Source organism: Tympanuchus pallidicinctus, unplaced genomic scaffold (genome assembly GCF_026119805.1).
Source record: "Tympanuchus pallidicinctus isolate F22 unplaced genomic scaffold, pur_lepc_1.0 scaffold1, whole genome shotgun sequence".
Lineage (NCBI taxonomy): Eukaryota > Metazoa > Chordata > Aves > Galliformes > Phasianidae > Tympanuchus > Tympanuchus pallidicinctus.
The window spans coordinates 79,553,415-79,579,572 of record NW_026294618.1 but is presented as its reverse complement, the minus strand read 5'-3'; the positions used below and the strand labels follow the sequence as shown (position 1 = coordinate 79,579,572).

The 26,158-nt window shown below is 53.7% G+C and overlaps 2 protein-coding genes across 2 annotated transcripts; one reads left to right on the top strand and one right to left on the bottom strand.

Annotated features, from left to right (window-relative positions):
* The first annotated feature begins 1,204 nt into the window (after positions 1 to 1,204).
* On the top strand, positions 1,205 to 10,710 carry TCTE1 (t-complex-associated-testis-expressed 1). The gene is made up of 4 exons (XM_052693878.1): positions 1,205 to 6,252; positions 7,062 to 7,630; positions 7,835 to 8,284; positions 10,340 to 10,710. The coding sequence occupies exons 1-4, from the start codon at positions 6,075 to 6,077 to the stop codon at positions 10,514 to 10,516; spliced, it is 1,374 nt and encodes a 457-aa protein (XP_052549838.1). The 5' UTR covers positions 1,205 to 6,074; the 3' UTR covers positions 10,517 to 10,710.
* Positions 10,704 to 25,030, bottom strand: TMEM151B (transmembrane protein 151B). The gene is made up of 2 exons (XM_052693549.1): positions 24,839 to 25,030; positions 10,704 to 19,423 (listed from the first exon to the last, which is right to left on the bottom strand). Exons 1-2 carry the CDS (start codon positions 24,926 to 24,928, stop codon positions 17,987 to 17,989), a joined length of 1,527 nt encoding a protein of 508 aa, XP_052549509.1. The 5' UTR covers positions 24,929 to 25,030; the 3' UTR covers positions 10,704 to 17,986.
* Positions 25,031 to 26,158: the final 1,128 nt, after the last annotated feature.

Sequence of the window (26,158 nt, the reverse complement as noted above, 5' to 3'; positions counted from 1 at the left end):
CCTGGTGACCCTCCTTACAGCCCATCCTGCTGCAACTAGCCCTTTTTCTGAGCATTTCTCCTAGGTACTGAGAGGCTTGTCTTCCCCATCCCCATTCCCCAGCTAAGTGACAATGAGGGGTCCTGTGCTGCAGGGAGAGGAGCTGAGGGGCCTGCTGCAACACAGAACTAACAGTGGGAGACCCCAGAGCTAACAGAGAGGCCCTGATGCCGTGATGATGACGTTCCCTGAGTATCAGGAAGAGCCAGCAGAAGGTGTTGAAGTCCCTTGAAGAGAGAAGGGATTGCTCAAGGGGTCAGCAGGTGTTGAGCCAGCAGCAGCTGTGGCTGCATCCTCAATTTTATCCATTACTTATAGCAGCCTGGGAGTTGGGCACAAGGAGACCAGGTCCTCTCTTCTCTATCATCTCCCCCCTCAATCCCACACAGTTGGGGCTGAAGTCCAGGAAAGCAGGGGAAAGCATGACAGCTTGAAGTCTGCATCCACTGGTAGAGTTGTGTTGGTTCTTCACCATTTTTCTGTAGCTTAAAGGGTGGAGAGGAAGGGAGGAGGGCCTGGCACAGCTCCTGCTGAAGCTAGTTTGCCATCTGGCATTTGGATGAGATGCAAGGGGGCTGAGCAGGAGTCACCAGAGAGGCCTGAATCTTCTGGCCTGATGCTGGAGAGATCTCAGCGAAAGGAGAGTGTGCTCCAGCAGCAAGGAGAGGGGCTGCAGACAGGAGCTGCTGGGTCCCTGGGCACAGCTCCTGCCCGCCTGGAGGTTTTCAAGATTCTGTCAAGAAAGCATATGATCTGAAAAATGTATTTGAAATACGAGAAGAGCCAATTAAACTATCTAGCCTAGGGAGTTCCAGCACCAACATCAGAAAATGCATCCACCCTGCCATGAGCAGCAAGCATCCTAGAAGGAAGGGGTTCCCCATGGTGGAGTGCTGCCAGCTGCTAAGCCTCCCACCTGCCAGCATCCTCAGGCTCTTTACTAGGACCACTCCCCTCACCTCCTGCTTGGTTCCTGTGTCATAGTGGAAAGGCCAGGGCAAAATGAGCTTCACAGCTCCTGCTGCTCTCAGTACCCAGGAGTGAGCCTGCAGGACACACGGGATACGAGCACTGCTCCCCACCATGCAGTGCAGGCAGCAGCTGGGCTGGCTCCTGTGAGCAGGGCAGGGGGCTGGAAGGTGGGAGGTGGAATCAAATCCAAGCTAATTAAGGGTAATTACTGCTCTTCCCAGGAAGCAGTAGGAGACAGAATTCACAATCAACCCCTCTATTAATAGCTGTCAGCAGCTGTGTGGTTCCTGCTGGGACCTAGAGGGAGAGCGGAAAGCTTTGCGGGAGAAGCAGCACACATGCATGCAGTGCTTCTCACCCCATCAGCGCTCCCCATTCCTTCAATGCTGACTTTGCAGGGAGCTATTTTCTCTCTTGTTCCTTTCACCACTTCCTCTAGGAATGCAGGAGACGTCAACTGCTTTTTAGCAGCGTTTTTCAGCGGGAACCAACAGGAAGAAGGCTTGGAGACAGAGCCTTGAATCTTGTCTCCACCCCTCAGCATCTTCATTTTGTCCAGCCCCCATCAGTCTGGCAACTTTCTGTGCTTCTCTGAGCTTCCCATTGAAGCAGCACAAGCTGCTTTGCAAGGAGAATCCCTAGAAGCAAGGACAAACTTCACCAGCTCCTGCCCAGGCAAATCCCTTTTGTGCCAGGCACTCACTGATCAGCAAATGCCCCTCTCACAGTCTCCAGCCATACCCCAGGAGTGTGCACGACACAACAAACCATGCCTGACAGATTGGGGTGCCCCACTGCAGAAGCCACCCCATACGGCATAAAGAACTTGGACAAAATTGTGTCCTAAACTGCAGTGAATTCTGACCATTGTGATGTGACATGAGGACAAAAGGGACTGCAGGAGATGCCCTAGCATGGCTGGCTGGGAGGATTCATGCATGGATTTTTTCCCCTTCCACTGCTGTTCCCTCCAGATGCCACTACAAGCACGCAGCCTGCCTCTTGCTGCAGGCAAGAGCCTTGCCAGATGCATTGTGCAGTCCCCGAGGAGGCAGCTGGTGCTCTTGTCATCCCATCAGGGAGAAACCCAGCAGCCCATTAGAGTCCAGGAAAGCTGCTGTGCTGCAGGAAAGAAAGCACCTGGGCAGCTCAGTCACCTCCTCTGCTCATGCACACAAGCACACACACCTGCCCCTTGGAAATGGCAGCAGTCCCTGCCCAGTGACACTGCCACAGGGCTGCTGCCAACACTGCAGGGCTGTCAGCAGTCCTTATGCTGTGTGCTGCTGGGAGAGGACTCTCCATGGGCTCCTGTGCCCTCTCACAAAGCCTGAGATTTTGGTGCTGCAGAGATCATGCTCAGTTATGAGTTTAGGTCTGTGGCAGATCGAGCAAGGATTTTCCCTACTCTCCTTAGAGTGATGTGGTGCTGCATTCGCCCTTCAAAGCTCAACTACCTGCAAGTGCAAAGACACACACAAATCAGAGTAGGAGAAGCCAGGCAGGATAACATATTTCTAGTCTCATGCCTGGGACACCAAATAGGTTGTCACCATCCAGCCATCAGCCTCAACAGCATCCCAGCCTCAGATGCCCTGTGTGAGACGTGTTCCCCCCATCAGTGCACAGGCTCCACTCCTAGTTAGTTGTTGTAGTATTAGTTTCTAACAGAGTTATGCTGTTCTCTAGCTCATTTGAGGAGCAACAGTGCCTAAGACTGCACACCCTGATGGAACGCATGCATGAAAATAAACAGAGGAAGAGTTAATGCAGCCATTTTGAAGTTGCTGCTCCTTGTTTTCAGTGATTCAAGATCCAGTTGCATCCCATTCCACAGCTGACTGCAGTATGTGAGCCATACCATCTCTGGGATCCCATGGCTCTGGGCAGGCAAAGCCAGACCCCACTTCAAAGCATAGCATCTGCATCTCGTTACCATGAGGTGGGCTGAAGGCTTTGCCACCGCAGGCTGCTTGAATGCTCTGCTCAGTGCAAGAGAGAACATTTATGGCTAAGTATTGCCCCCAGTCTTACTTTTTCAAGCTCTAGAAAGCCCCAAAGATGTTTAAATGCCAGCCTGGCCCATAGGCTGCCTCACATGTCCCCAGATCTGGAGCTCAGCAGTGTCATCCGCCTACAGAAGAAAGCACATTGCTGCTGAGGTCCTGCTTCACACCACCAAAAGTCACGCAGCACGCCTCAGGATCTTGATGCTTTTTTAGGTCTAAATGCCTGTTGTTTCGCTGTGAAGTCTTCAGGGTAATCTCAGGTCACATTCATCACATCCTCACAACCAGGAGGTGTATTTTGAATGAAAGGCAGCGCAGCTTCCCAAGAACGCCAGCTATCTCGAGACTAGCGAGAGTATCATGAGAGCTGGCACCAGCGTTGTGCGCACTCCCACGGGGCACGCAGTGGCTGAGATAGTGCTGTACCCACTGCCGAGCCCGTCGGCGCTACGAAAGTCACATTTCAGCTGGAAAATCTGTGGGCAAACACCGAAACGCTTCGATCTGAGAAAGGGGAAAAATGCGACGCGCGCTTTCATCCCTTTGTCGACCCCGTATATTGTGTGCAATCCCTGCATGTGCTGCCGACGATGCTGTTCCCTAAGCCCTGCCTGCTCCCCGTCGGTGCCCAAGGCGCTGTTGCCGGGCTGGGGCCGCGGCCAGCCCTGCAGCCACCGCGTCCCCGGATACCGGCGGCAGCCCCGGCAACGGCCGCGTCCCCGACGGTGAGGGGCGGCGGGTACGGGGCCGGGGGCGGCGGGGAGACGGGAGGTCGGGGAGAGAGAAGGGGAGGTGGGCTGAGTTTCTGACGGGCAGTGGGTGGGGGCAGCCCGCTGCTTTCCTTACCATCCTGTGAGGCTTCCCCCCACCTCCCCTCCCCGGTTCCTAAAGAGATTTCCTGCTCCTGAGGCCCCTCCCGGCAGCGACCCTCATCTCTGCTGGTGTCACCCAGGACAGTGTTGTGGCCCTCGGCGCTGGCTGGGTGGTAGTGGCCACAGGAGCCCTATTCCCGAATGTCTGCCTGGCCTCATTCTTCCTGATATCCAGTTACAGATAAATTCCATTATATTTGGAGCTAAGTAGATTCCTCGTCTGACATGCATTTTTTCCCTTTACTTAAGGCCCATTGCGGAGACTCTTTAGGAGCTGCAATATGCTGTCCTAATGGATCCTTAGCATCAGCCCTTTTGTGCGAGTGCCAGAGAGCTCTGCAAGGCAGTGCTGCTGGCTGTGGGACTGCTGGCCTGTGCCTCCTCTCACCTGCACAGGGTGAGCACAGCACAGAGGCAGGGAGAGCTGCCAGCACATCCAGGGTGCTGCAGCCATGTTCTGAGAGCTTCATCCAGCTTTGAACTGCGGTGTCCATTCCCAGAGCAAAGCAGGTGCGACTGAAAGGCTGCTCAGCTGTTTAAATATGTGCTCACCATCTTCCAACCCTTTTCTGACCACAGAAAAGCCATCAGAAGCCCCATTTATCTGTGACTGGCCTGGGGGACAGAGTGACACAGATGCTTTTTGAATAGGATGAAGGGCTGAGCAAGGAGAAAGCATTTTCCAGTCACCTCACCTCTGTCAGTGCCACCTCACTGCCATCCGACCGTGCTATGCCCTTCTGCAAAAGCCCAGCAAGCACCAGGAGCTCAGTTTTCAACAGGGTTGTGCAGTCGGTTCTCTCCTCTTTCCTCTCAACAGCAGAGGCAGCAAGCTAGCAAAGCCCACTACAAAGCTGTTAGGGAAAGGGATCATGATGGCTGAGGCAGCACAAGCTGGACAGCAGAGAAGGGACCGAAGGGCTGTAGGGCTGAGGAATGCTGTGGGACACGATGCTAAGGGGCTGTTGGCTTCTATATATGACATGATCTTTTTGACTTTGCCCTTTGCCCTGAGCCATCCTCTTGGTCTTATATGAAGCTGCCCTCTCTTCTGACACTGCCAGCCCACATTCTGCCTGATGCTGCTTTTAGGTGCCTCTAATCCATACGGCCCAGTAAAGGTCAGCATGGCTCTGCACACCCTGACAGAGGATCAACAAGCCTGGGTATTCAAGAGGCAGACTCATTGCTTGTACCCATCAGAGCTTCCAGACAATCACTGCACACGTGGATGATGCACACAGCTGAGGTTACAGCTCCTGAGATTAGGGTGGGAAGCAGCAAATGGGAAAGTTTAATCTGGGAAAGCTCTGCATGGCTAATAGGACCGAGCATCCTGCCTTCTGCTCCAGGCTGGTTCTTTTAGCTCTTATCTGCTGATGTTCAGGGTGGGTCTGGACAGGTCTGAACCGTCTCATCTGTTAATGGATGCTTGGAAGGAGTTCAGCAGGAGAGTAATTGAGCAAAGTATTAAAAAGTGCATGCACTTATAGTAAGCATCTGTCTGTAAATACAGGCAAACTGGATCAGACCAGAAGATGATCTGGCCCAGTATCCCCTTCTAGCAGTGACTATAAGCAGGTGGAAAACACAAGTATGTGTTCCTTTCTTCCAGTACTCTCCCCACCTACAACCATCTTCAACTCAGACTGAGCCAGGTGTGGCTTCTGAGCATTGACTCATTCACAAGGGGTTTCTTTTCCTTGCATTTATCCTGCAGCCTCCACAGATTGTCAGCACCTGCAATATCCTGCGGCAAGGCATTCCCCAGTGAAGAACCCCCTTTTTCTTTTGTTTTAAACCCATCCTGACAGCTTTGCCTATTTCTTTTCTGGAACAGACAGCAAACAATCAATTCTTGTCCATCCTCTTCAACAACATTTGAATTAATGCCACCTTATTACCTGTTCATTCCATGCAGTATCTAAAGACCTCTTTGTGCAAGGTACTGCATAAAGATAAGCTGTTTTGTTGTGGTGCTCCAGGTGCAAGCAAAGAAGCAGAAGGGCTGGCTGAAACTGTATGATGAAATAGCACAAGCAGAGCACTCTTATGGCCGGCCTCCATCTAAGGTTGCCTTTTTCTTAATCAGGCAGCCTGGCTGGAAAGCACAGTGGTGTTTTCCTGATCCCGAGCCATTTTCCTCGTGCTTCTGCTGAAGGAGAAGCGGGCCCTGAGCAGGATGCAGCAGGCAGCAGGTGGCAGGGGCAGAGCCATCCCCTCTCTGCGTCCCTCCCAAAGCAGGCTCATGGCTGACTCGTACTGCATGCACCGCATCATCGAGGATCCCGAGTGGTGCCTCATCACTGTCCCCCCACTCACAGAGCTCTGCCTGCAGCACATCGTCCAGAATTTCACAAGTAAGCATGGTGGGGAGTGCTGTTTTTTTGGGAAGCGGAGGGGCAGCGAGGCAGGCAGAGGCAGCTGGAAGGCGCAGTGTGGTACCCACCCCTGCCAAAGGAGCAGATGGGGAAAAATATCTCCTCAGGCAGCTAGTTAGACAAACTGCTTAGTTGCTAAGTGTGTACTTGTATGCTACAGGGATGGCTTTCGTCTTCCGGGCTGCTATCCAGGATGTGACTCTACCCTAACCTTGTCCTGTGGCTTCTTTTTCCTGCTGGACTCAGCTTGGCTGCAAGCAGGGCTCTGAAGTCGCTGGTTCCTGGGTCACGCATTACAGCAGCAAACAAGGATGCAGCCCCATCGTGCCAAGTGCTTATAAAGAGATGCAGAAATACTTCCATCTCAGAATACATGTGCTCACAGCTTCAGGCTTCCTCCACAGCCCTTGGTGGGGACGTGACAAGTTCTATCCTCAGGCAGCAAATGTGCTTTTGAAGCAGGTGGGTAGATGAAGCATAGTATAATATAAAAAGCACATCTCATCTGGAACTGCCTGGGAGAGGGAAAAGAAAGGGACAACTCATCACTCAGTAGAGCAGCAACAAGGATCAAAGACAGGACTAACGATGTATCCATGCTGGGACTGTAACTACATACATGCACAAAAAAAGAAAAAATAGAGTAATTTTTTGCCAGCTTAGCTCCCTGCACCATCTGCCAGATACTGAGAGGTGAATTAGCATCAGCAGGGGGCCTAGGCAGAACTGCAGGGCCACCCCTAGTTCCACAGCCCAGACCAACCTCTCTTCCTCTCCGTTCCCTCCAGACAACCCTGTTTTAGATCGTCTTCCACCTGAGGACCAAAGGAAGGTGCTGGCCAGGCTTCCCACAGGCCTTCCACTCACTGTCACTGCCAACCTTATAAGTGATGAGGGCTACTGGAAGAGGTGCTGCACCGACCGCTGGCAAGTGTGTGACGTCTCCAACCACGGAGGCAGCTGGAAGCGGATGTTCTTTGAACGTCACCTGGAAAACATGCTGAAATGCTTTGTCCCCAACACCACAGACCCTGACCAGGTCCTGCAGCTCATCCCGCTCTGCAGAGACTATGTGCAGAAACTGGAGGTTGATCAGTTCCTGCCACCGGTGAAGGAGGATCAAAAGGAAGAGACAGATGACCTTTCTGATTCAGGGAGTGATTTGGGGTTTGGTGAGGTCTGCATTCATCACTATGACCTGGGAGCCCTCGTTCCTGCTCTCCCTCTCCTTGAAGAGCTTAATCTTACTTACGGAGTGAAGGATTGTGGCATGAACTTTGAGTGGAACCTCTTTAAGTTCACCTACCAGGACTGCTGCAACCTGGCTGCTGCCGTGAAGATGTGTCACAACTTGAAGGTAACATATCCCAGAATGAACCTGTCTTCCTCAGCTCAATCTTGAAATTGCCTAGAGGAAGAAACCCAGGGGCAAGTTTTGCTTGCTGTCACACCTTTACCTTTTTAAAGGGAAGCGAATCCTATCTCTGCTGATCCATGGGCTCGAGGGGTTGTGCAAAGGCCATCCCAAAGCACTACTTGTTTTTCTGTCCTTTACCCTCAGATTTTCAAGCTGACACGCAGCAACGTGGATGATGACAAGACCAGGCTGCTGGTCCGCAACTTGCTGGATCACCCCTCCTTGGTGGAGCTGGACTTATCCCACAACCTCATCAGAGACAAGGGGGCACGAGCTGTCAGCAAGCTGATCAACTGCAGCAAGTTAGAAATCCTCCATCTGTGTAACAACCAGATCTGTAATGAGGGTGCCCAGGCTCTGGCCCAAGCGCTGGCAAAGAACTGCACCCTGACCTCCCTGAATCTGCGCCTCAACCACGTGGAGGACGAGGGTGGGGAGGCTGTGGGCTGTGCTCTGCTGACCAACACCACCCTGAAGTCCCTCCACCTGGGAGGCAACAGGCTGGCAGAGCCGACAGCCGTGGTTTTCTCCCAGGTCCTCACTCACAACTCCACCCTGACATGTATCAACTTCTCGTGCAACCCCATCGGGCCGGTAAGAGAAGCACTTTCTCCGGGCAGCTTGGCATCCTGCATGGATGCATGGTTTGATGTCTGAATGTGGTCCTGGGCAAGCTCATGGGGACCCTGCTTAAGCAGAGGGTTGGACCGGGTGACCTCTATAGGTCCCTACCAACCTCATCCATCCTGAGATTCTGTTGCAAAGCAAATGCTGAGCCTGATCTTCCTCCAAGCCATGGGGCGAATGTATCCCTTGCTATCTGCAGTCTTGCTGTGATAACAATCAGCTGGAAGCAGTGAATAGACAACAGTAGACAGGAGGATGGAGGTTTTCCATGGTGACACACATTTGTATCACTCACAACATGTTTTTATGGGGCTCTCAGGCAGGAGCTGGCTTTGGCTTCTGGGCAGAGGGGCTTTCCCCATGAGAAACCAAAATCCAGGCTGTGTGCTTGGGAAAATCACAGTCTGTTTACCCACGTGGGAGTAGATGAAAACGATAGGTGGCAAGAGATGAGCGCCTCATTTGTACCCTCATTTGTACTTTGAATCTGCTGTGCCCTCTGGCACGCAGCAGAGCACAGTTTCACCCTTCCCAGAATCTCTCCTGTCCATTACAGACTCAGAGGACGTTGTTAGAAAACTGACTCTGTTGTTGAGCCCCTTTAATTCACCCCACAGCTCTGGAGCAGTGCAGTAGCTCTGAAGTGTCACATCTGGATGCTTATATGTGGCTCCTGAGCCATACGCTCACATTTTGCAGGCAGAGGAGCTGCTGCAGATCCTACTGTATCCCTAAGAGCTGCAGTGTGCACCATGCCCACAAAGCAGACAATTTCTCTTCTGCTGATGAACTTCAGAAATCTGAAACTGGACAGCTAAATTCAATCATGCCGGTTCTCAAACTTTCTGTGCTGCTTCAATTTTTCTCACTGTCACAATAAAGAGACAGCAAGACCAGCTGTCCCTGCTGGCAGGAATATCGGCATCATTATGTTTGACAAGGGCTTTAAAAGGATTTGATGGCAGAAAACCTTTTGTGAGATCTCATTTTCTTTTGTTCTGGACATGGAAAACTGCTTGAGTGTAACGATACAAAGGGACATGGGATGGAAAGGATTAGAAGGGTTTTTGCTTCGTAAATAATAATCTTTGTGGTTAGCATCTTCCATTTGATGAGCTTTTTCAGAACCCACTTGTGAAGTGTTTTTATCTTTATTTTATATATAGGGAAATGGAAATCTCTGTGAGGAATGCATCAAATTCTGACTTCTGTATTCCTTTAAGAAGAAGCTTCTCTCTTTTCTCACGTTCTGTCCTTTTTAGCAAAAGGTCTAACAGTCAACGTGCTGAGGATAGGACTGCCTGCACAGCAGAGATGGGGTCAGGACATGTGTTGGGCACCTGAAAGAGACGAGCTGTGGGAAACAAAGGTCAGATTGCTGCATACCTGAAGACAATGCTTCAGGCAAGGGAAGGAAATGCAAGGTGTGCTGCCTCCCTACAGCTGTCTACATTGGAACAGTTTGGAGCAGGCTGCCCAGAGAGGTTGTGGGTGCCCCATCCCTGGAGGTACTTAAGGCCAGGTTGGATTGGGCCCTGGGCTGGTGGGTAGCAGCCCTGCCCATGGCAGGGGTTGGAACTGGATAGGCTTCAAGATCTCTTCCAACTCAAGCCATTTTATGATTTTATGAATCTGCATTGCATTGTCTGACCCATGCAGCATTAATTGTGTGAGATGTTCCCCCACAAAAGCCAGCCCTGCCCAGGAAATGGCACCCAAGGGAGATGAGCAATGCATCTAATCCCACTGCTGCTCATCCCTAGCCAGCAGGGTGCTGGAGACTGAGGGGCAGGGCAGCGCAGACTCCTCGCAGGTTATCCTCTGCCCATGCCATTACCCAGCCTGAGCTTGAGGACTCCTGACACGATACCCAGAGGGAGTCATTAGCATGTGTCATATCACTGTGTGCTGCATAAGGCTACACTCCTTCCACGTCCCTCTCTAGCGAGCTGCGTTTCAGGCTTGGGAGAAGCCTTAGGCACTTTTGTCACTGTCTGACGGGCTCTTTCTCACCTGCTGCAGGATGGTGGGAAGCAGCTGCTGGAAGGGCTCAGGTGTAACCAGACCCTGACTGAGTTTGATCTCCGCCTGGCAGAGGTGGGCGAGGATAGCGAGTACCTCATCAGCCAAATGCTGTGGGCCAACAGGGATGCTGCCCGCCTGCAGCCTGTGCTGCAGCAGCCTGCTGAGCCTCTCTGACTGGACAGCTGCAGCAAGCAAGGAACTGAAGGTATTACTGACTGCTCACATCGTGTCTGGGATAACCAACCTACCCCTGCATGCGTGGTAGCAGGAGGCTTCCAGCACCCCTTCCAGCAACACAAGGGCTTGGGTCTCTCCCAGCTCTGAGCGACCCCACACCCACAGACCCACTGCTGACAGCCGCTTCCATGAGTCATCTGAAACTTTTATTACACCGATTTGGTTTACAATCTTTGTACTTTGATATTTCCAACAAAAAAGGCAACATTGTGATATACTGTTTGTACATATATAGAGAGACGGACAGAGCTAGATCATATTGACATAGTTGAAAAGTAAAAACTGTTCCCAGTGCTCACAAAATAATTTGTTCACCATGTACCCGCTTGTGCCTGGCTCTGCCTGACGGACACAGGCCACCCGCTTGATGCCATCCATGGCCATATAGATCAGAAAGGATCGAGTGTGAGGCTGTCCCCGCTGCCAGCAGCCACACAGAAGGGCCCTGCGGGTCATCCCAGAGCCCTTGCAGAGTATTGTAGTGCCTTTCTGAACCGTTCGTGGATGCTTCAGAGGCTACATCTGCAAGAAAATACAGCCAGGGGCAGCTGCTGCCAAACCTTCCCACCCGGGCTCCTCCAACTACTTGTTTTACATCCTCGAAACCGAGGTATTGAATAGATTTATTTGCGTTTACAAAATATTTCCACTGAATGACACACCTGAATGAGATGAGAACTCGTGTTCAGAAACAGCAGAAAAGACGACCCAGGTCAGCTTCAGGCTGAAGGAGCAGCTCTAGCAGTGAGGGTGGGTTGGGGGCTTAATGGGAGTGTCTGGCCCTGGGAAAGCCCACAGGTAGCTCCAGATACAGGACCATGCTGGACAGCCAGTTGTGTGATGAAGGCTGATGCCAGGAGGGCAGGGATGGGATGGCGCACGCACTGGCCAGCACAGCCACTGAGGAGCAAGGGTGGAAAGAAAAGGGCTTGTGAAAAATGCAACACCTGAAAAAACGTTGACTTGCTTTCCAGGATGCTCTCGGCTCCTTTTGCTGCATGCAGCAAGACTGCCAGCACCACCTAACCACCATCCAAGCATGCTCCTGGGCTGTGTGCCTCCTCTGAACTGCTTGGACACGACAAGAGACCAGCAGCCTATTACCACCAGTGTGCGAGGCTTCAAATTATGGATGAATTGGTAACAATTAAAGCCCCTACAGCTGATAGCACCAGCAGTTTCTCTAAGTGTGATGCTGCCATTGCCGGTGGGTCACTCGTCACCTTCAGGCTGGATTACAGGTGCGAGCAGCAGCAACTGCAGGTATGCAGGCCGGGAGCATCCCCCTGCCCGTGGGACATATGTGGGTCTGTGTCAGACTGATGGGGGAATGGGAGGAGGAGGCAGAGCAATGATAGAGGTGCCGGGGGCTGGCTGGCAGTCACGGCAGATGGTGAGCCGTGCTTCGTGCAGGCAGGGCGAGGAGCCGGTGGCGGCTTCCTGAGCCTCTTGGCTTCCGCTCACAGCAATGGAGGTTTGCAAGGTGTCGTACTGCCATATGTTGCCAACAGGATGGCAGGCTGCTTTCAGGCACCAGCTGGGGGTGGAGGAGCAGGAGGATGTGTGGGGATTGGTACTGCACTCAGCATCCCTTTGCTTCAGCAGGGCTGGATTTGTCTGTGTTGAACTCCATCCCCGCCTGCCGCCTACATGCTGGCCATCACAGCCAGCCACGGTGTTGCTGAGTGGTATTCAGGTACAGGGGAGGGAGAAGGGGACTGTGCCTGACCTATGGAATGGTGTAGTAGAGCCAGCTGTGTCTCCTGACAGAGGGGACATAGCCCAATCCCTCCTCTGGTGACAGTGGAGAGGGCTGAGGCCTGAACTGGTGTGTCTGGGCAGATGGAAGCAGCACAGAGCCAGGCTTCACATCAACCTCCCTGGGCAGAGGGGACAGCTGAGATGTGAAGCAATTCCTCCCTGCAAGCTGCGCCCGAAATAGCCAACCCTATTACATCCCTGTCCCTGGCCATGATGGATTAGCCTCTCCCAGGCACAAGGCAATTTATTCATTAGTGACATTTACACCTTGTGGCTGCATTATCCATTGCGGTTTGTGACACGTGCTCCAGCTGTCAGTGCTGGTCCTGGAGGCTGCAGTGTTGCTCTGACGACACAGCGAGGCCCTGCCTGGGCACCTCAGCTGGGAAAAGCCTCCTCCATCCAATGTGTCTTCAGGCAGGAAGGGCTTACCCTGAAAATCCACTTTGCCCCAGGTCTTCTCCATCCTTGACCCAAAACACAGCTGCTGCAGTATAGCAGCCTCCTGCCCTGCCTTGCCTCATGTCTCCCACAGAAATCCCCACATCCGCAAAGCCTCTGACAGCTGCTCTCAGTCAGCCTCCGTGGGCACAGGGCATGTAAGTGGTGCTCAGCAAGCAATGCTCGGGGCAGTGCAGCCAGACTGGCAGGTTGTCCATAGGTTGCCCTATGCTTGAGGTCACTACGAGTCCACCGACATCTCCCAGGAGAGCACTGGAATGGTGTGAGCTCATGGCCCAGAAGGAGCTGATGGAAGAGGGGCGATTTGGGAGCTTGGAGTAATGCTAGTTTTTGCATTGGATTTGAGGAGGGTGAGAAGAGCTGGAGAGCATTGGGCAGGGAGCAGATCCAACAGCTCTCTCCTCTCAGCCAGCCAGCAAGGGATTAGCTTCATCTCAAACACAGCTTGTTCCATGCTTTTATCCCTGCTCTCTGCCAGTCACTGCAGCAAATGTGACACTTTGCACCATCTTCTTGCAAAAACCAGGTCAGGAGTTTCCTCTCACAGATCATTAAGCAATGCCCTGCCATGCTGCAACCCACTCGCTACAGGACTGAAGGGGACATACCAGACCAAAGCCGCCAACACATCCAGACTTACCCTTGGAGGTGCACCCAAATAACAGCCAACCACTTCTCGTGCTGAACCAGAGGGATGTCTGCTTTCAACTGACACCCTCTCTGCATGTGCTCTGGAGATGGGCACAGACTTAGCAGTGGGTCTTCCAAACCTTTTCACCCTGACAGGGTTCGTGGGCTGCCACCCAAAGTCTGAACTCATGGCATGCCGGCTGACAGCACTGCTAATGGATATTTGGATGGTGGGACTGATATAAAATACTAAGTCATCTCAACACATTCTAGCTAGGCTTTTTTCTTTCACTAATGTAAGTAGCTAAGATTGCAGAAGCAGCTTGCACTGATGGAGAGTGAAAGAACCTCGTGTCTGTGTGTGAAGTTACTTTGCTCTATGAAGTCCACTACATTATAACCACAGCAGGCAATGCATCCACTCGCAAAGTTCGAAGGATTGGAGAGGCTTCAGGATGGGCACTGATTTCTCATGAGCTTCATTTCCCTAGAAGTTGGAGGTTTACAAAAAAAACAACCAAACAGAAGGCCCCAACAAAAACAGTCTCCACTGGAAAGAGGAGAGGAATAAAAGCCAGTTAGCTTTCCAGCAGCAGCTGTGCTTATTCTCAGTGCTGGATGAACATGCTGCATACTGTCACGGGCTCCTCAAAACTCAGCAGTACCTGGAAGTGTTGCATAGGTTAATGATGCGTCTGACAGTAGAGCCTGGTTGTGGGCTGCAGGAAGAGGAGCTTGCTGAACGCCACAAGGAAACTGTCCTTCCCCAGGTGAGACAGATGGTGTGAGGAGGGAAGGAAGAAGGGGGGGCCATGAGTCTTGCAGGTTCAGTTCTGTCCTTGGAACTTCGTTTCCCTTTGCATGTAGAAAGGCTGCAGTCCTGTGGGAGAAGTCTCCTCTCCCGTTACAGCATAGGTCACTTTTCTCATTAGCTGGCTTTTGAGGGAGTAAACAAGATCACAACCATGAGTGTAATGTTTCCCTTCATGGAGCAGCTGTGATGGAGGCAGCAAAGCAGAACAATTCAACCCATTGCTTGAAAGACAGTAGAAATTCAACATCCGTTCATGTTGGCCAAGTCCCAGTGTGAGCTCTATGCTTCAAAGCAACACTGCAACAGCACAGTTTGTCTGGATTCAAGGACAGATCACTCTGAAGAGTTGCTAAGCCATGCTCGCTCTGGCATAGCACCACGGGCTTCAAGAAGGTTACACTAGGAATGAATGCAGCCTATGTATGTCTATCTGAAATGTGACTGAACGCCTTTCTCAATTTTCCAGAACACCCATGGAAACAAGAACCCTGAGTGGGCTCATCCCTAAGCCTCTAATGGGCTCCCAGGCCCTACAGCCTTCAGTCCCCAGGTACACCTGGCTCAATGGAAATTATAGGCCCACATGCAAGGCAGGAGGCAGTGTTACCAAACAGAGCTAACACCTAAACCGTAACCCATTTCTGTGACAATACGGATCCAAATCGTTCTCATAGAGACCCATCTTCATATTCACACCGACCTCATTGTAACCACTGAATATACATGAAACATGATTAGAAGCCCATGCCACAAGTTGAGAATTACAGTTCTTTGGTAGCACAACTTCTCAGTGCTATTGCCATGTCTCGGAAATGTACCCTACAGATGCTGCAGCAGAGTAGGAGCACACTGCAGCAATTCTGCCCTGCTGGAAGTAAGGCAGCATCCTGGTGAAGTTAGACAGCAGTACCAAAGCCATAATTGGAAAGGCTGGAAGGAACGCTTAAAAGGTATTCTTCTTTCCACAAGCTAATCAGCAGGCAATGATTTACTGCCATCACATGCTACCTAACTTTCTTAAAATTCCTCTTAATAAGCCTCATCCTGTAGTCTCCTCCACACAGGCATCCACAAACAGCACTGGAGCCTCTCGAGCATGAATGGAGAAAGCCACCAAAGAGGGCAGAGGTGTGCTGAGCACTATCTGAGAAATTTCTAGTGTGTGCTGAAAGAGATAAATGGGTGGTGATGTGCCTTGGAGGTCAGCTAACCCAGAGCTCCTCGCTTGCTCATTCTTTCTTTAGTTCATGAAAGCTGGAGAGCTTCTGGCAGCTACACTGGAAGCAAAAGGAAACGCCAAACAGTGCAAATACATTTTCCAGCCTTGTGACAGGATAGAAGAGCACTCTTCTAGGGACATGTCAGCGATGTGAAGTGCCAGGACAAGGAGCTGGCAGCGCTCCCACCTCCCCCATCCCAGTGTAAGAGGAAAACTGCGGGCAAGTGCAACCTGAGTCTGATTCCTAGCCCATGGAAAGCTGCAAGGGGTCAATGGCATATTGAAAACAGCAAAGCCTTCTAGAGTGTGGGGCACTCTGCTCCTGGAAAAACCTCATGAAGAAGCCCAGAGAGAGCCAGGGACCAGCAGAACTCTAAAGGGCAGGGCACCGTCCCTCTTCGGAGGACTTTTTGTGCCCTAGGGAAACTAAAATGCCTGCCAAACCTTTGCTGAATCCATCTGTCCAAGGCACCTTGGGGGCTAGAGATACTGCAGCCTGATTTAAGCAATGTGTAGAAGATTTCAAAGAGATTATATTGGAAAGGACACAAATTCCTCACTAGTGACCCAGTGCAGCTCCACTGATTGAACGTCTCCTGATTCACCAGGACATAAAAGCCCATGCACACTGTGAGGACACTCAGCACTGGCTTGGGCTTGCATTATGCCCTTGGAAAAAGAAGCACAAGCACCTAGCGAGCCATGGGGCAATCACTGAGCACAGAAATCCCAGGGCAGTCAGTGGGGTGGTATCCACTTCCACCCAGTCTGAATTTGTGCCAATAACACCAGGAACAAAAAGCAGAGGAGGATGTGCCCACACTAGAGAGCTAGTGCTTCCAGGTTCTCATGGAGGCCCTCTTATTTCAGACATCTGTGTCTGGTTGTTAAAATAAGGGTAGGTTACGAGACAGAAGCATAACAGAGTAAGATTTTAAGAGATTTTCTGTTCAAACCACTGTTGTTTGGAGCATAGCCCTTGAGATCCAGGAGGACAAACTGACTGGAAGGGCAAGAGATACTGCCCAGGGCACACCAGCACAAACAGCAGAAAAGAACCGCTCTGGAGGCAAAGCCTTACAGATCCTAAGGATGTGATCTCTCAAAGCTTGTCTTTGTATCCTACAGAGATGTGACACATGTTAGAGAAGGATCCTGCAATAGGTCAGTTTCATCACTGGAGATGATTCTCTAACATGGGCTGATCTGGTGGAACAAGACATCTTCACCCAAGACTCCATGACCTGTAGGTGAAGCAATGCAGCATGGCTGAAAAAACAGATCCTTTGTTAATGCCTTGCTGGTTTACTTCTGACAGTGTGAATGTCCAAATGACCACAAGCTAATGGAATTGCTCTTGCGATCCATGACACATTGCTCTTGGCCATCACCTGCCCAGGTAGATGAAGGAAGAGTGATGAGCCTGAGGAGGAGGGCTGTCTTTGCTCCCCATGTCCCCAGTCTGGGGTTCCCAACGCTCCAGTGTGTTTTTGCATTTCTCCCTCCCTACCCCTTAGAATTTCCTGCCAAAACCATGCTGCCAGAAGATTGCAGCTTGGAATGCAGCCAGAAACCAGCCTAATTTTGTGCAAAATTCCCTCTTGCAAACATGCACCACCCTGCTGGTCTACTATCAATAGCTGAACTGCAGCTGAACTGACCAGAGCCTTCCTTGATGCATGTCTAAAGCTACTGGGGGTACGATGAGACCCCCACCAATTGACATGCCAACTTGACATCCACGCGCTGCTGTCCCAGTGCCATCCCTTCTCCTTCCCCAGCTCACAGGGACCTCTCGCTCTCCTTCCAGCTGAGCCCTCCTCCAGTCAGCAGATCAGCTTTGCCGCACTCCATTCCACCCGGAGGCACCCAGGGCTGCCTATCCGTGGCTATCCCAAACAGGCAGTCCTTTACCCAGGGGATGCTGACACTCAGAGTGCCAAAGCTTTCTAAGGAGCTGTACCTGGTGTCCTCCAGAGGTGATGCCTTTCCCAGCGAGAGCATGTAACAGTCGGAGCATGGTCTAAAAAACAAACGGGGAGGGTGGGGTACAAGCTGGGGGTCAGGCGAAGCTGGATTTGTGGTGCTCAGCCTTCTCTCTAAGCTGTCGGTCAGTGCCCCCACCCTGGGTCTGGCTGCAGCAGGGGGAGGAGGGCAGCGAGGTGCAGCAGGATCTGTCTGCTGGTTGCTGCTTCCTCCAAGCACATGCCAGCCTGGGGATGGAACACCCACTGCAGCACCCCCTCCCGTGCCAGGCCTGTCTTTTTCTTCCTCGCTCTGGATCTTGATGCTGTGAATTACGGTTTTAGGATGATTTTTTTTTTTTTTTTTGCATGTGGTGGTCAATCTAGAGTTCTGTGCCAGGCCAGGGAAGCACCATCACTCACCCCTCCGGAGGTCGGAGCCACTGCTCCATCCCACCTCGTCCTCCTGGGCCACCTCCCTCCCCAGTGCTCCTCTCTCAAACCCCGCGCTGGCTCAGGCCAGGCCCTCGGCAATGAGATCCCACTGCCCTCCGCCTTCACAGTGAGGTCTCCACACAGGACCCGTTGCGGTGGAGGTGACGGTGGTCGTGGTTCAGGCAGCCTTCATTGCGGTGCACAATGAGGATGGGGAAGTAGAGGGCGTCCTGATAAGGAGGGGGGTCTTCCTCCTCCACCGTCACTTGGCTGGAGAGGCGGGTCTGCTCCGTGGGGCAGCTCTGCTCATTCAGGCTCCCGCTCCGGCTCTGCCAGAGGCAGCTGCGCCGTGAGCCGTACAGGCGGCCCAGCGAGAAGCGACTGCTGCTGAAGGGGATGCGGGGGCTGCCGTTGCAGATGCTCAGGGCGCTGCGGGAGAAGATGGAAGAGCTGCTTATAGTCCTGTGGCACCGCTCGCAGTTCTGCCGGTAGCCCCCGTAGCGGCACGCGGAGTAGCTGGTGCAGCCGGACAGCCCCACCAAGTCCATCAGGACGGCTTCCGAGTAGCTGGGCACCAGCTGCTGGTTGGATCGGATGTGCCACTCCAGCTCGGTGCTGTCCACCGTGTTGACGCGGGGCATCCTCCGGCAGAAGGAGCGCTCCTCAGCCGGTGTCACCGCCACGTAGTCAAACCCAAAGAGTTTCTCCACGTGGTAATGGACGTAGGAAGTGCGGTACTCATTTAGCACCCGCAGGGGCCAGGATAGGGTCAGCAGAGCAGCCACCCAGAAAACATAGTGGGATACGTACCAAGGCAGGTTGTCTGGGTCGGAAAAGGCCACCATGTATTCCTTGAAGTCCACGTTTTTGAGGTGCATCCCCTCCCTGGCCTCCATGTAGTCATCCAGGCCCTCGTTCTCGGTGAAGAAGCGGGCCCGCTGGGTCAGGTAGGAGTTCTCCGACTCCACGTTGGCAAAGCTGAAACACTTGGTGAAGCGGAGCCGTGTGGCTGGGTAGCTCTCCAAATCAATGAGGTCCTTGGAGATGTCCTTGACTCCACAGTTGGAATAATCAAACTCGGCCTCTGCCACGTGGGTGTTGACCCGCTCGTGATACACTTGGGTGGTGGTGTAGGCATCCCCATTACGATAGCGGGTCACCTGCCGGGTCCTCCGGACATAGTGGTAGCTGATGGCCTTCCACCAGATGCACGGGGTCGCCTGCTGCATCCGCTGCACTCGCTCATGCACGCTTTCCACATCCACTTTGTACTGCAGCTCGTTGCGGGTGTAGCAGTGCCAGCACTCCACCAAGTATACCACGTAGAGCATCACCAGGAAGGCCAGTGGGATGTAGACGTAGCCATTGGAACAGGGGCTGTCGTGGTACATCATGGACTTGCCCTTGTAGGCACTGTCAAAGGTCAGCCGGGTCACCTTGGTGACGTGGCACCACGTCATGGCTCCCATGCAGCCATACATCAGCAGTGACAGCAGCAGGCATTTCCAGTGGGACTCTCGGCACAGCGACTTGCTGAGAGACTGCTTCACCGGCCGCTGCTGCTCCAGAGGGCCAGGAGAAGGGGAGAGAGAACAAGAGGAGAGGTCAGTAGGCTGGAGGGACAAGAGGAAGGCAAGCAGGGCAGCAGGATGCCATGGGGAACAGATGTCAAGCACAGCAAGATGGAAGCTTGTGGATCTCCTCTGCATGCCCCAGCTTTCTGCACCAGTCCCACCAATGCAGCCAGCTCCAATGATGGCTCCGCTCCTCCAAACACCACACTGAACCTCATCCCACTATGTCTGCGTCCCCTTGCACACAAGTCCCCTTTTCCCAATCACTACTCAGTTCAAGTTGCTCCTGCTAGGTCAGCACAAGTGGTCTGGAGCACCTATAGCACAGAGACCTTTGCAGCAGGGAAGGCTTCTGGCCATAGTGATCTTCACTACACCACTTAGCAGCCCAGAGGCTCCAAAGTGCTTCTGAAATGCTTCAGAAACAACACAAACCGGTGGCTGACTGAAGTGCAGCCACCTCTGGATAGAGAGAAGGCAGTATTGAATAGCATCCTAAAAGATGCTTGGACTGGAAGTGAGGAACACCCCACAGGCCTGCAACAGCTGGGAGAAGCGAGACATAAGGGCATGGCTGGCAGCAAATTGTGTGCACTGGGTTTTGAGTGAGAAAGCCCATCTTTACAGAAAAACTGCTCACAGGTCTACAGACATTATTAAAGGTCAGGATTTCAGCAATAGCACTTCTTAAAGTGATTGCACTGGTGCATTCACAAAGACCTGTGAAATCCCCCTACCTAAGGAAACATCTGACACATTCTCCAATATGCTGAAGTTTTGAATATTGATCCATCATGTTGCTTGTTTGGTCAATGAGACTGACATTATCAAACCCAAAGAAATGACATGCAAAGAAGCAATTTACTTTCTCATACAAAAAGACTTTCTCCAGCATAGATGTCATCCAACACAGCAATCCCCAAAGGTATGTCCCGAAAGAGGTGATGAAAAGCCCAGCCTTGGGCACATGCCACAGATGTCACTAAGCAGCTTTCAGCTTTGCCCATCTTCTCCAACTGCACGCAGCATGGATGGCTTCAGATACTCTTCTCTCTGTATGCCTTACTTATCCCTTGAGCCCAGCTCCCCTCTGGATGTCAGTGGCTAAAGACATCAGAGCCATGCTGCCCTTTCCTGAGCTCACCTGTGCCTTTGCATTACTGCCAGCTGTAATGTCACCACTCATGGCAACAATCCTCAAGCTTGGCACCATCCCTTCTCTGATCCTGGATTTACCAGCAGGCTCACTGCAGAGCCAGGGCAGGACTGAGGATATGTGGAACCCCTGCAGACTACGACTCCACAGTCCAGCCACTGTCCTCCTGCTTCCCAAGCCACTGGATGCCAGGAGCCTGTCATTTGAAGATCCCAAAGAACTTAGTGGATTCCCAACTGCCAGGAAGGAGGAAGTCACTTTCACTCTTGGCATGAAAAAGAACATTTTAGGAAGAAACAGAGGTCACAAAGCATTGTCAGGCCTGGAAAAAGATCTAGACCTCTTATTTCCTCCATAAATTCCCCCTTCTCTCGTTGAAGAACATCTCAGCCCTTACCTTGGTCCCCTGGAGCCCTACACGCAAGTCTTTCCTCCCTTATGGGACCACAGCCACAGTGAGCAGCAGGACTGGCTCCAGCCCAACTCCAGCAGAGACTTCTCTCCTGGAGGGAGTGTGCTGTCCTTCCCTGCTGCCTGTCTGTCATGAGTGGAGCAGGCAGCCATGCATCAAAGGGATGCTGGCACCAGGAAGAGAACAATGGCACTTCCCTGTGGGGGGTCCCAACCTTTGGTGGCACTGAGACCTCACTCTGTGGTAACCTGCTGAGAGCAAGAGCTAGTGGCAAGGGACACAGATCTGAGAAAAGCATGCAGACAGTCCTGCTCTGCAGGCAGCAGTGAGAACTGCAGGTAGCTCTGCCTGGGAGAATAGGCACCCTACACTCTTCCCAATGCAACCCCCAGCTGCAGCAGCATCACACTGGGAAAGATGCGAACTGTGGGAAGAGAACCTGGAGCAGGGAGATGAAGCAGGGATACCTTGCAGAGCTGCCTGAGCTGTGTCCTGCTTTCTCAAACCTTCACTGCAATCATGAGGGTCTCGGCCCTGACACAGCACAGCTCTCATGCCACCACTCCAGCAGCTGAAGATTTCCTCTGTCCCAGCTGCCTTCTGCCTTGCAAGCTGTCCCCAGCAGCAGCTGGTGCAGAGCCGGCTGCTGGTCTTGCTCAGCAGAAGGGCAATGCGGCCAGAGCCCTGCAGAGCTCCAGGCAGAGCGTGCTGCAGGTAGGGACCCGGGGCATGGCACCAGGAGGATGATGCAGCCACGGCTCGCTTCCAGGAACTATGTTAGCAGGGCTCTAGTCCACACAGTAGTCTCCTCCTAAGACTACGCAGCATTCAGACACTGCAGCGCTTTTACAGGGTCACGCTAACCCCTGCTGTATGTTGTTTACATTCCCATTTTGTTCTAGGCTTTTGAGGTAAAACACATACGCATCAGTGGCACCGGTGGGGCTTCTAAAAGCCGAACAAGTGCCAATAACGGGATACAACTACAGCAGAGCTGGAGGAGGAGCCAGCTGCAGAGCCTAATCCTGGCTGGAAATGCAGCATCTCTGCTCTTCTCCAGGGGCTGCACAGGGCTCATGGGAGCACGCAGCCAGCTCCAAGGCTTCCCCACAGAAGCTGCTGAATAAGGTCACCTCCATGGGCTCTCACCCAACCTTGCAGAAGCCCAGAGCAGCAAATGAAAACATGAAGATGAGAAAGCTGGGGACAGGGAAATCCTTTCTGTCCCAGAATGGTGTCACTCAGAGGAGCGCAGGCTGTGACATAAATGCCACAGTCGCCTGCTTGCTGCAGTCCGGTGGGATAAGGTGAAGGCCTGCCCTGCTCTGCTGCAAACAGGGCATTCCCGTGTCACCAGGAGCTACTTCCACTGCTCACACCTGAATTGGACAGGTGAGCAAATCTGCTATGCAGGTGTACCCCAACACCTCTGCTGGAGAGAGAATGGAGTCAGCCCTGGCTGGGCTAACACCTCTGTGTGACCCCAACCAACCTCTCACCTTCTCCTGTCCCACTGCACAACCTCCCCAATGCCTGCAAACCACCTTTCTCTGTGCGTATGTGTAAAGTGCATTGGAAAGGGCAAGGACAGGTGGATCCCGTGGGCTGCCTCCTGGGCCTCACACACAGTCTTCTGACATCACCCTGAGGTGAAAGGAGATGGATCCTTACGCCTGCAGCTGCTGGGTGGGGTGGACAGGAAAGGATGGTGGGATGACTTATGAACAGCCACAAATGAAACTGAAATGTCCACAATGCACAGGGCAGAAGCAGCATCTAAGAGGGGCCCATTGCTGAGCTGAGCTCTGTTGAGCACTTGCTGATACTGATACCTGGGGAATCCTTAATATCCCCCTCAAGGGGATAACCCTGCCCAAAACCCTGATGGCCAAGCACATAGCAGAAGTCCCTTTATTGCCCTTACCTCTGGAGTCCTGCAGCTCTGTTGAGCACTGAACAACACCAGAAGCGCTGCAGGACCCTGACACTTCTAAGACCTGCCACCATCCTCCTGTGCTCTGTGCAAACAATGGTCACTGCTGCTCAGAAGGATCCCAGCTGGTCCCAAATGACACCTCACCATCACAGCTCAGGAACCGCTTCCCTGGAAGCAGCAGCTGGTTCGGCCCAGGCTGGCAGTGCTGCCAACTGCAGAGGAAAAGGAAAAGCAGAATATCTAGGAGGCAGGGAAACCTGCCAGCAGTCAGCTCCTGCGACGGGCCCAAGGTCTCCATTTTACAATTGGAAGAGAACCAGTTCCCTCCATTGCATTCCATCTCAGCAGTAGGATGAGGGAATTTTTTAGCTTGTCCTCAGGCTGAAGAGACTGTGTCTTGACATTTCATAACCTGATGGGTGGAAATGTGTTGCTGAGAGAGATTCAGTGCGGCACTGCTAAGTGTAGGTGTATGCCTGTGATGCCAACAGGAAGCAGGTGCTCGGATGGAACAGCAGCTCCTCTACAGCTAGCTCTGGCTCACTGTGTGCCTTGCTGCGATGAGCCAAAGGGCCCTGGAGACTTACGGGGCTCCTAGGTACAGTGACCTGAGACACAGAGATAAGGCACCTTCAGACAGGACAGATCTCATTTCCCCTTTTCCAGACCCCAAACATCCATGTAAGGAGAAGATGCAGCCTCCCTCTCCCCATGGCAGCTCCATGGCAGTTGCTGACTGAGGGAAGTGAGTCCTTAGCCCCACGCATGCAGGTCACAGACTCCAGCCCTGCTGTCTGCTCCCACTGAGCACAACCATACTGACAACACGACTAGCAGCCACTGCAGAGCCAACACAGCCTGGTCCACCTCCTCATGACTGTGAGGCAGGGGATGCTGGAGGCCAAAGATTCTCACCCATGCTGCACTTGTGTCATCCAACCCAGCTCTTATGGTGGCACCTCTCGGAAGGCCACATGCTCCCTTGGACATAGCACCGGCAGGGCACAGGAGGCAAGAGACCATATCCAGGAGTGATACATGCATGTATTTGCCCTATTGAAGCACCATGCTGCTCGGGTTCTGCCTGGAGCCCCGGGGGCTCAGGGGTTGTTGGACAGCAGCAGGAAAAGGGAGCTGAGGAAGAGCCTCAGAGTATACTCTATGTGCACAGCTCCCCAGACCTTGAACTTCGGCATTCCTCTCCCACAGCTATTTATATCTAAATACACGACTGTATATGTAGGACAACTCCACGCACACGTATGTTCTCCCCAAGCCGAGGAGGCAGAGAACACGGCACTATGCAGCACCGCCAACCGCAGCTCCCGGCAGCAGCGGACGGCGATGCGCAGCCCCGCTCACCCCCACCGCGCTGCCCTTCGCCGCCTCCCGCAGGTGAGGAGCGCTCCGCGATCCCTGCGATGCCGCTGCTCTCCAGGGACCGATGTGGCCCCTTATCCCCATGGGAAGCCCGATCTGGGGGTGGGACAAAGAGGCTCACCCCGCTGCCGGCCGCGTCTTCCCCCGCATCCCCCCAAGGCAGGGGCGAGGAAGAGGGGGACTCGTTTTCCCAAGCACGGCCACCTCTCCCCACTGCAGCAAGCCAAAGCCTCGCGCTCTCCTTTTGTGACGGTCCCCGTTCCTCCCCCCATCCCCGGCATTCACATCCAGGCTCCGCTCCCGTCTGCTGCGCTCCTTCCAGCTGCGCCGGGGCCGGGCCGGAGCGAGCGGGTGCGGGCGGCACCGCGGGGCAGCGGGGCCGCGGCAGGGGAGGGGGCTTCGGGGGTCCGTACCTGTGCGGGCACGGCGCGGCGCGGCTAGCGGCGGGGCGGTCAGCGAACGCGCCATGCAAAGCCGGCCCCATGCAGACGGGTAGGGTGGTTGGGGGCACCTCACCTCCTCTCGGACCCCCTCCGCTTCCTCCGGCGGAACCGACGTGCTGCTGCCTCCTTCGCTGGCCGCGGCCGCCGAGGCCGGGGGGGACATGGCGGCGGCGGGGGCTCCCCGCTGGCGTCGCCTCCGGCTCCGGCCCGCAGCCGCATTATCCCGCCCGCCGCCGGGCGCTGCCTCCCCGGTCCCCGGGCGGGCGGCGGGGCGGGCGGCGCGGCGGCATAGCCCCACCGCGGCACGGCTCCAGCCGCGGCACGGCGGCAGCGCTCGCCGCCCGCCGGCCCCGCCGCAGCGCAGCGGAGGGCGGGCGGAGCCGCGGTGGGAGGGACGCCGTGGAGGGGGACGGGGACAGAGATGGAGGGGGGCGGGGGGGGGAGCGGCGGGTCACCTTGAGGAGGGGATGCGGGGAGCGCCGCACGGCCGGCCCGAGCCCCTGGGCAGCGGAGCCGCACGGGAGAGCCCCGCTGCCCGCCTCGCCGAGGGCCCCCGCTCCCGGTTGGGAAGAGCGACGTGCGGGAGCTCTGGCTGCGTTTTGCCAGTTCCTGGGGATAACTTGGCTGGAGGTTGTCATGCGGCCAGCTGGCACTGCTGGCGCCGCCTAACAGATCCCGGATCGGGACTGGGAGACAGCAGCATCCTCAGGGGATGCACGCAGCGCAAGGGCCCAGATCCAGATACTGCAGGTACAGACGTGCCTCCATGCCAGCCTTGGGAAATACGTGTCTGACTTTTCATAGGATCATAAAATCACGAAGGTTGGAAAAGATCTCTAAGATCATCTTGTCCAACCACCAACCCATCCCCACCATGCCCACTAACTGTGTCCCTCAGTGCCACATCTGTGCATTTCTTGAACACCTCCAGGGACAGTGACTCCATGACCTGGATTTCCCCACATAAGCTGCAGAATTTGCTGGAAATTGCTTCACTTTTTGCAAGCTCTGAGGCTCAGCCTTGGGGCTGGGATGCGTGTTTTCTCTGCTGCCTAAGACAAGAAAGGAAACATCTGTAGGCCTCATGATCTCACTCGAGGAGACCTGGGAGAACTGCAGCCACTGCTTCCCGTGGGGACAGGTGTGGCAGCGGGGTGATGCTAGGGAGCTGCCTTCCAAAGAGGCTGGGATGGATTTCCTCTCTCCGTTCCCCTGTTTCCATGGGAACAGCAGCACGCAGGAACAGCCTGCTCTGAATTTCACTGCCTCTTTTTCAGGCACCCCTTTCCCAATCCTGCAGGCAGTTTTTGGCTCCCAAAGGGTGTCAGCCATCCTCTATGCTGATTCCTGTGCTGCCGAGGAGAACTCAGTGTTGTGTGCACCATGGTACAAC

What these genes read in the sequence shown, in the direction of transcription:
- TCTE1 (XM_052693878.1), top strand. Translation starts at nt 6,075, where the DNA reads ATGCAGCAGGCAGCAGGTGGCAGGGGCAGAGCCATCCCCTCTCTGCGT. An exon ending in CATCGTCCAGAATTTCACAA is followed by an intron (nt 6,253 to 7,061) that starts GTAAGCATGGTG and finishes CGTTCCCTCCAG; the next exon opens with ACAACCCTGTTTTAGATCGT. An exon ending in CGTGCAACCCCATCGGGCCG is followed by an intron (nt 8,285 to 10,339) that starts GTAAGAGAAGCA and finishes CACCTGCTGCAG; the next exon opens with GATGGTGGGAAGCAGCTGCT.
- TMEM151B (XM_052693549.1), bottom strand. Translation starts at nt 24,928, where the DNA reads ATGTCCCCCCCGGCCTCGGCGGCCGCGGCCAGCGAAGGAGGCAGCAGC. An exon ending in CGGAGGGGGTCCGAGAGGAG is followed by an intron (nt 19,424 to 24,838) that starts GTGAGGTGCCCC and finishes CCTCTGGAGCAG; the next exon opens with CAGCGGCCGGTGAAGCAGTC.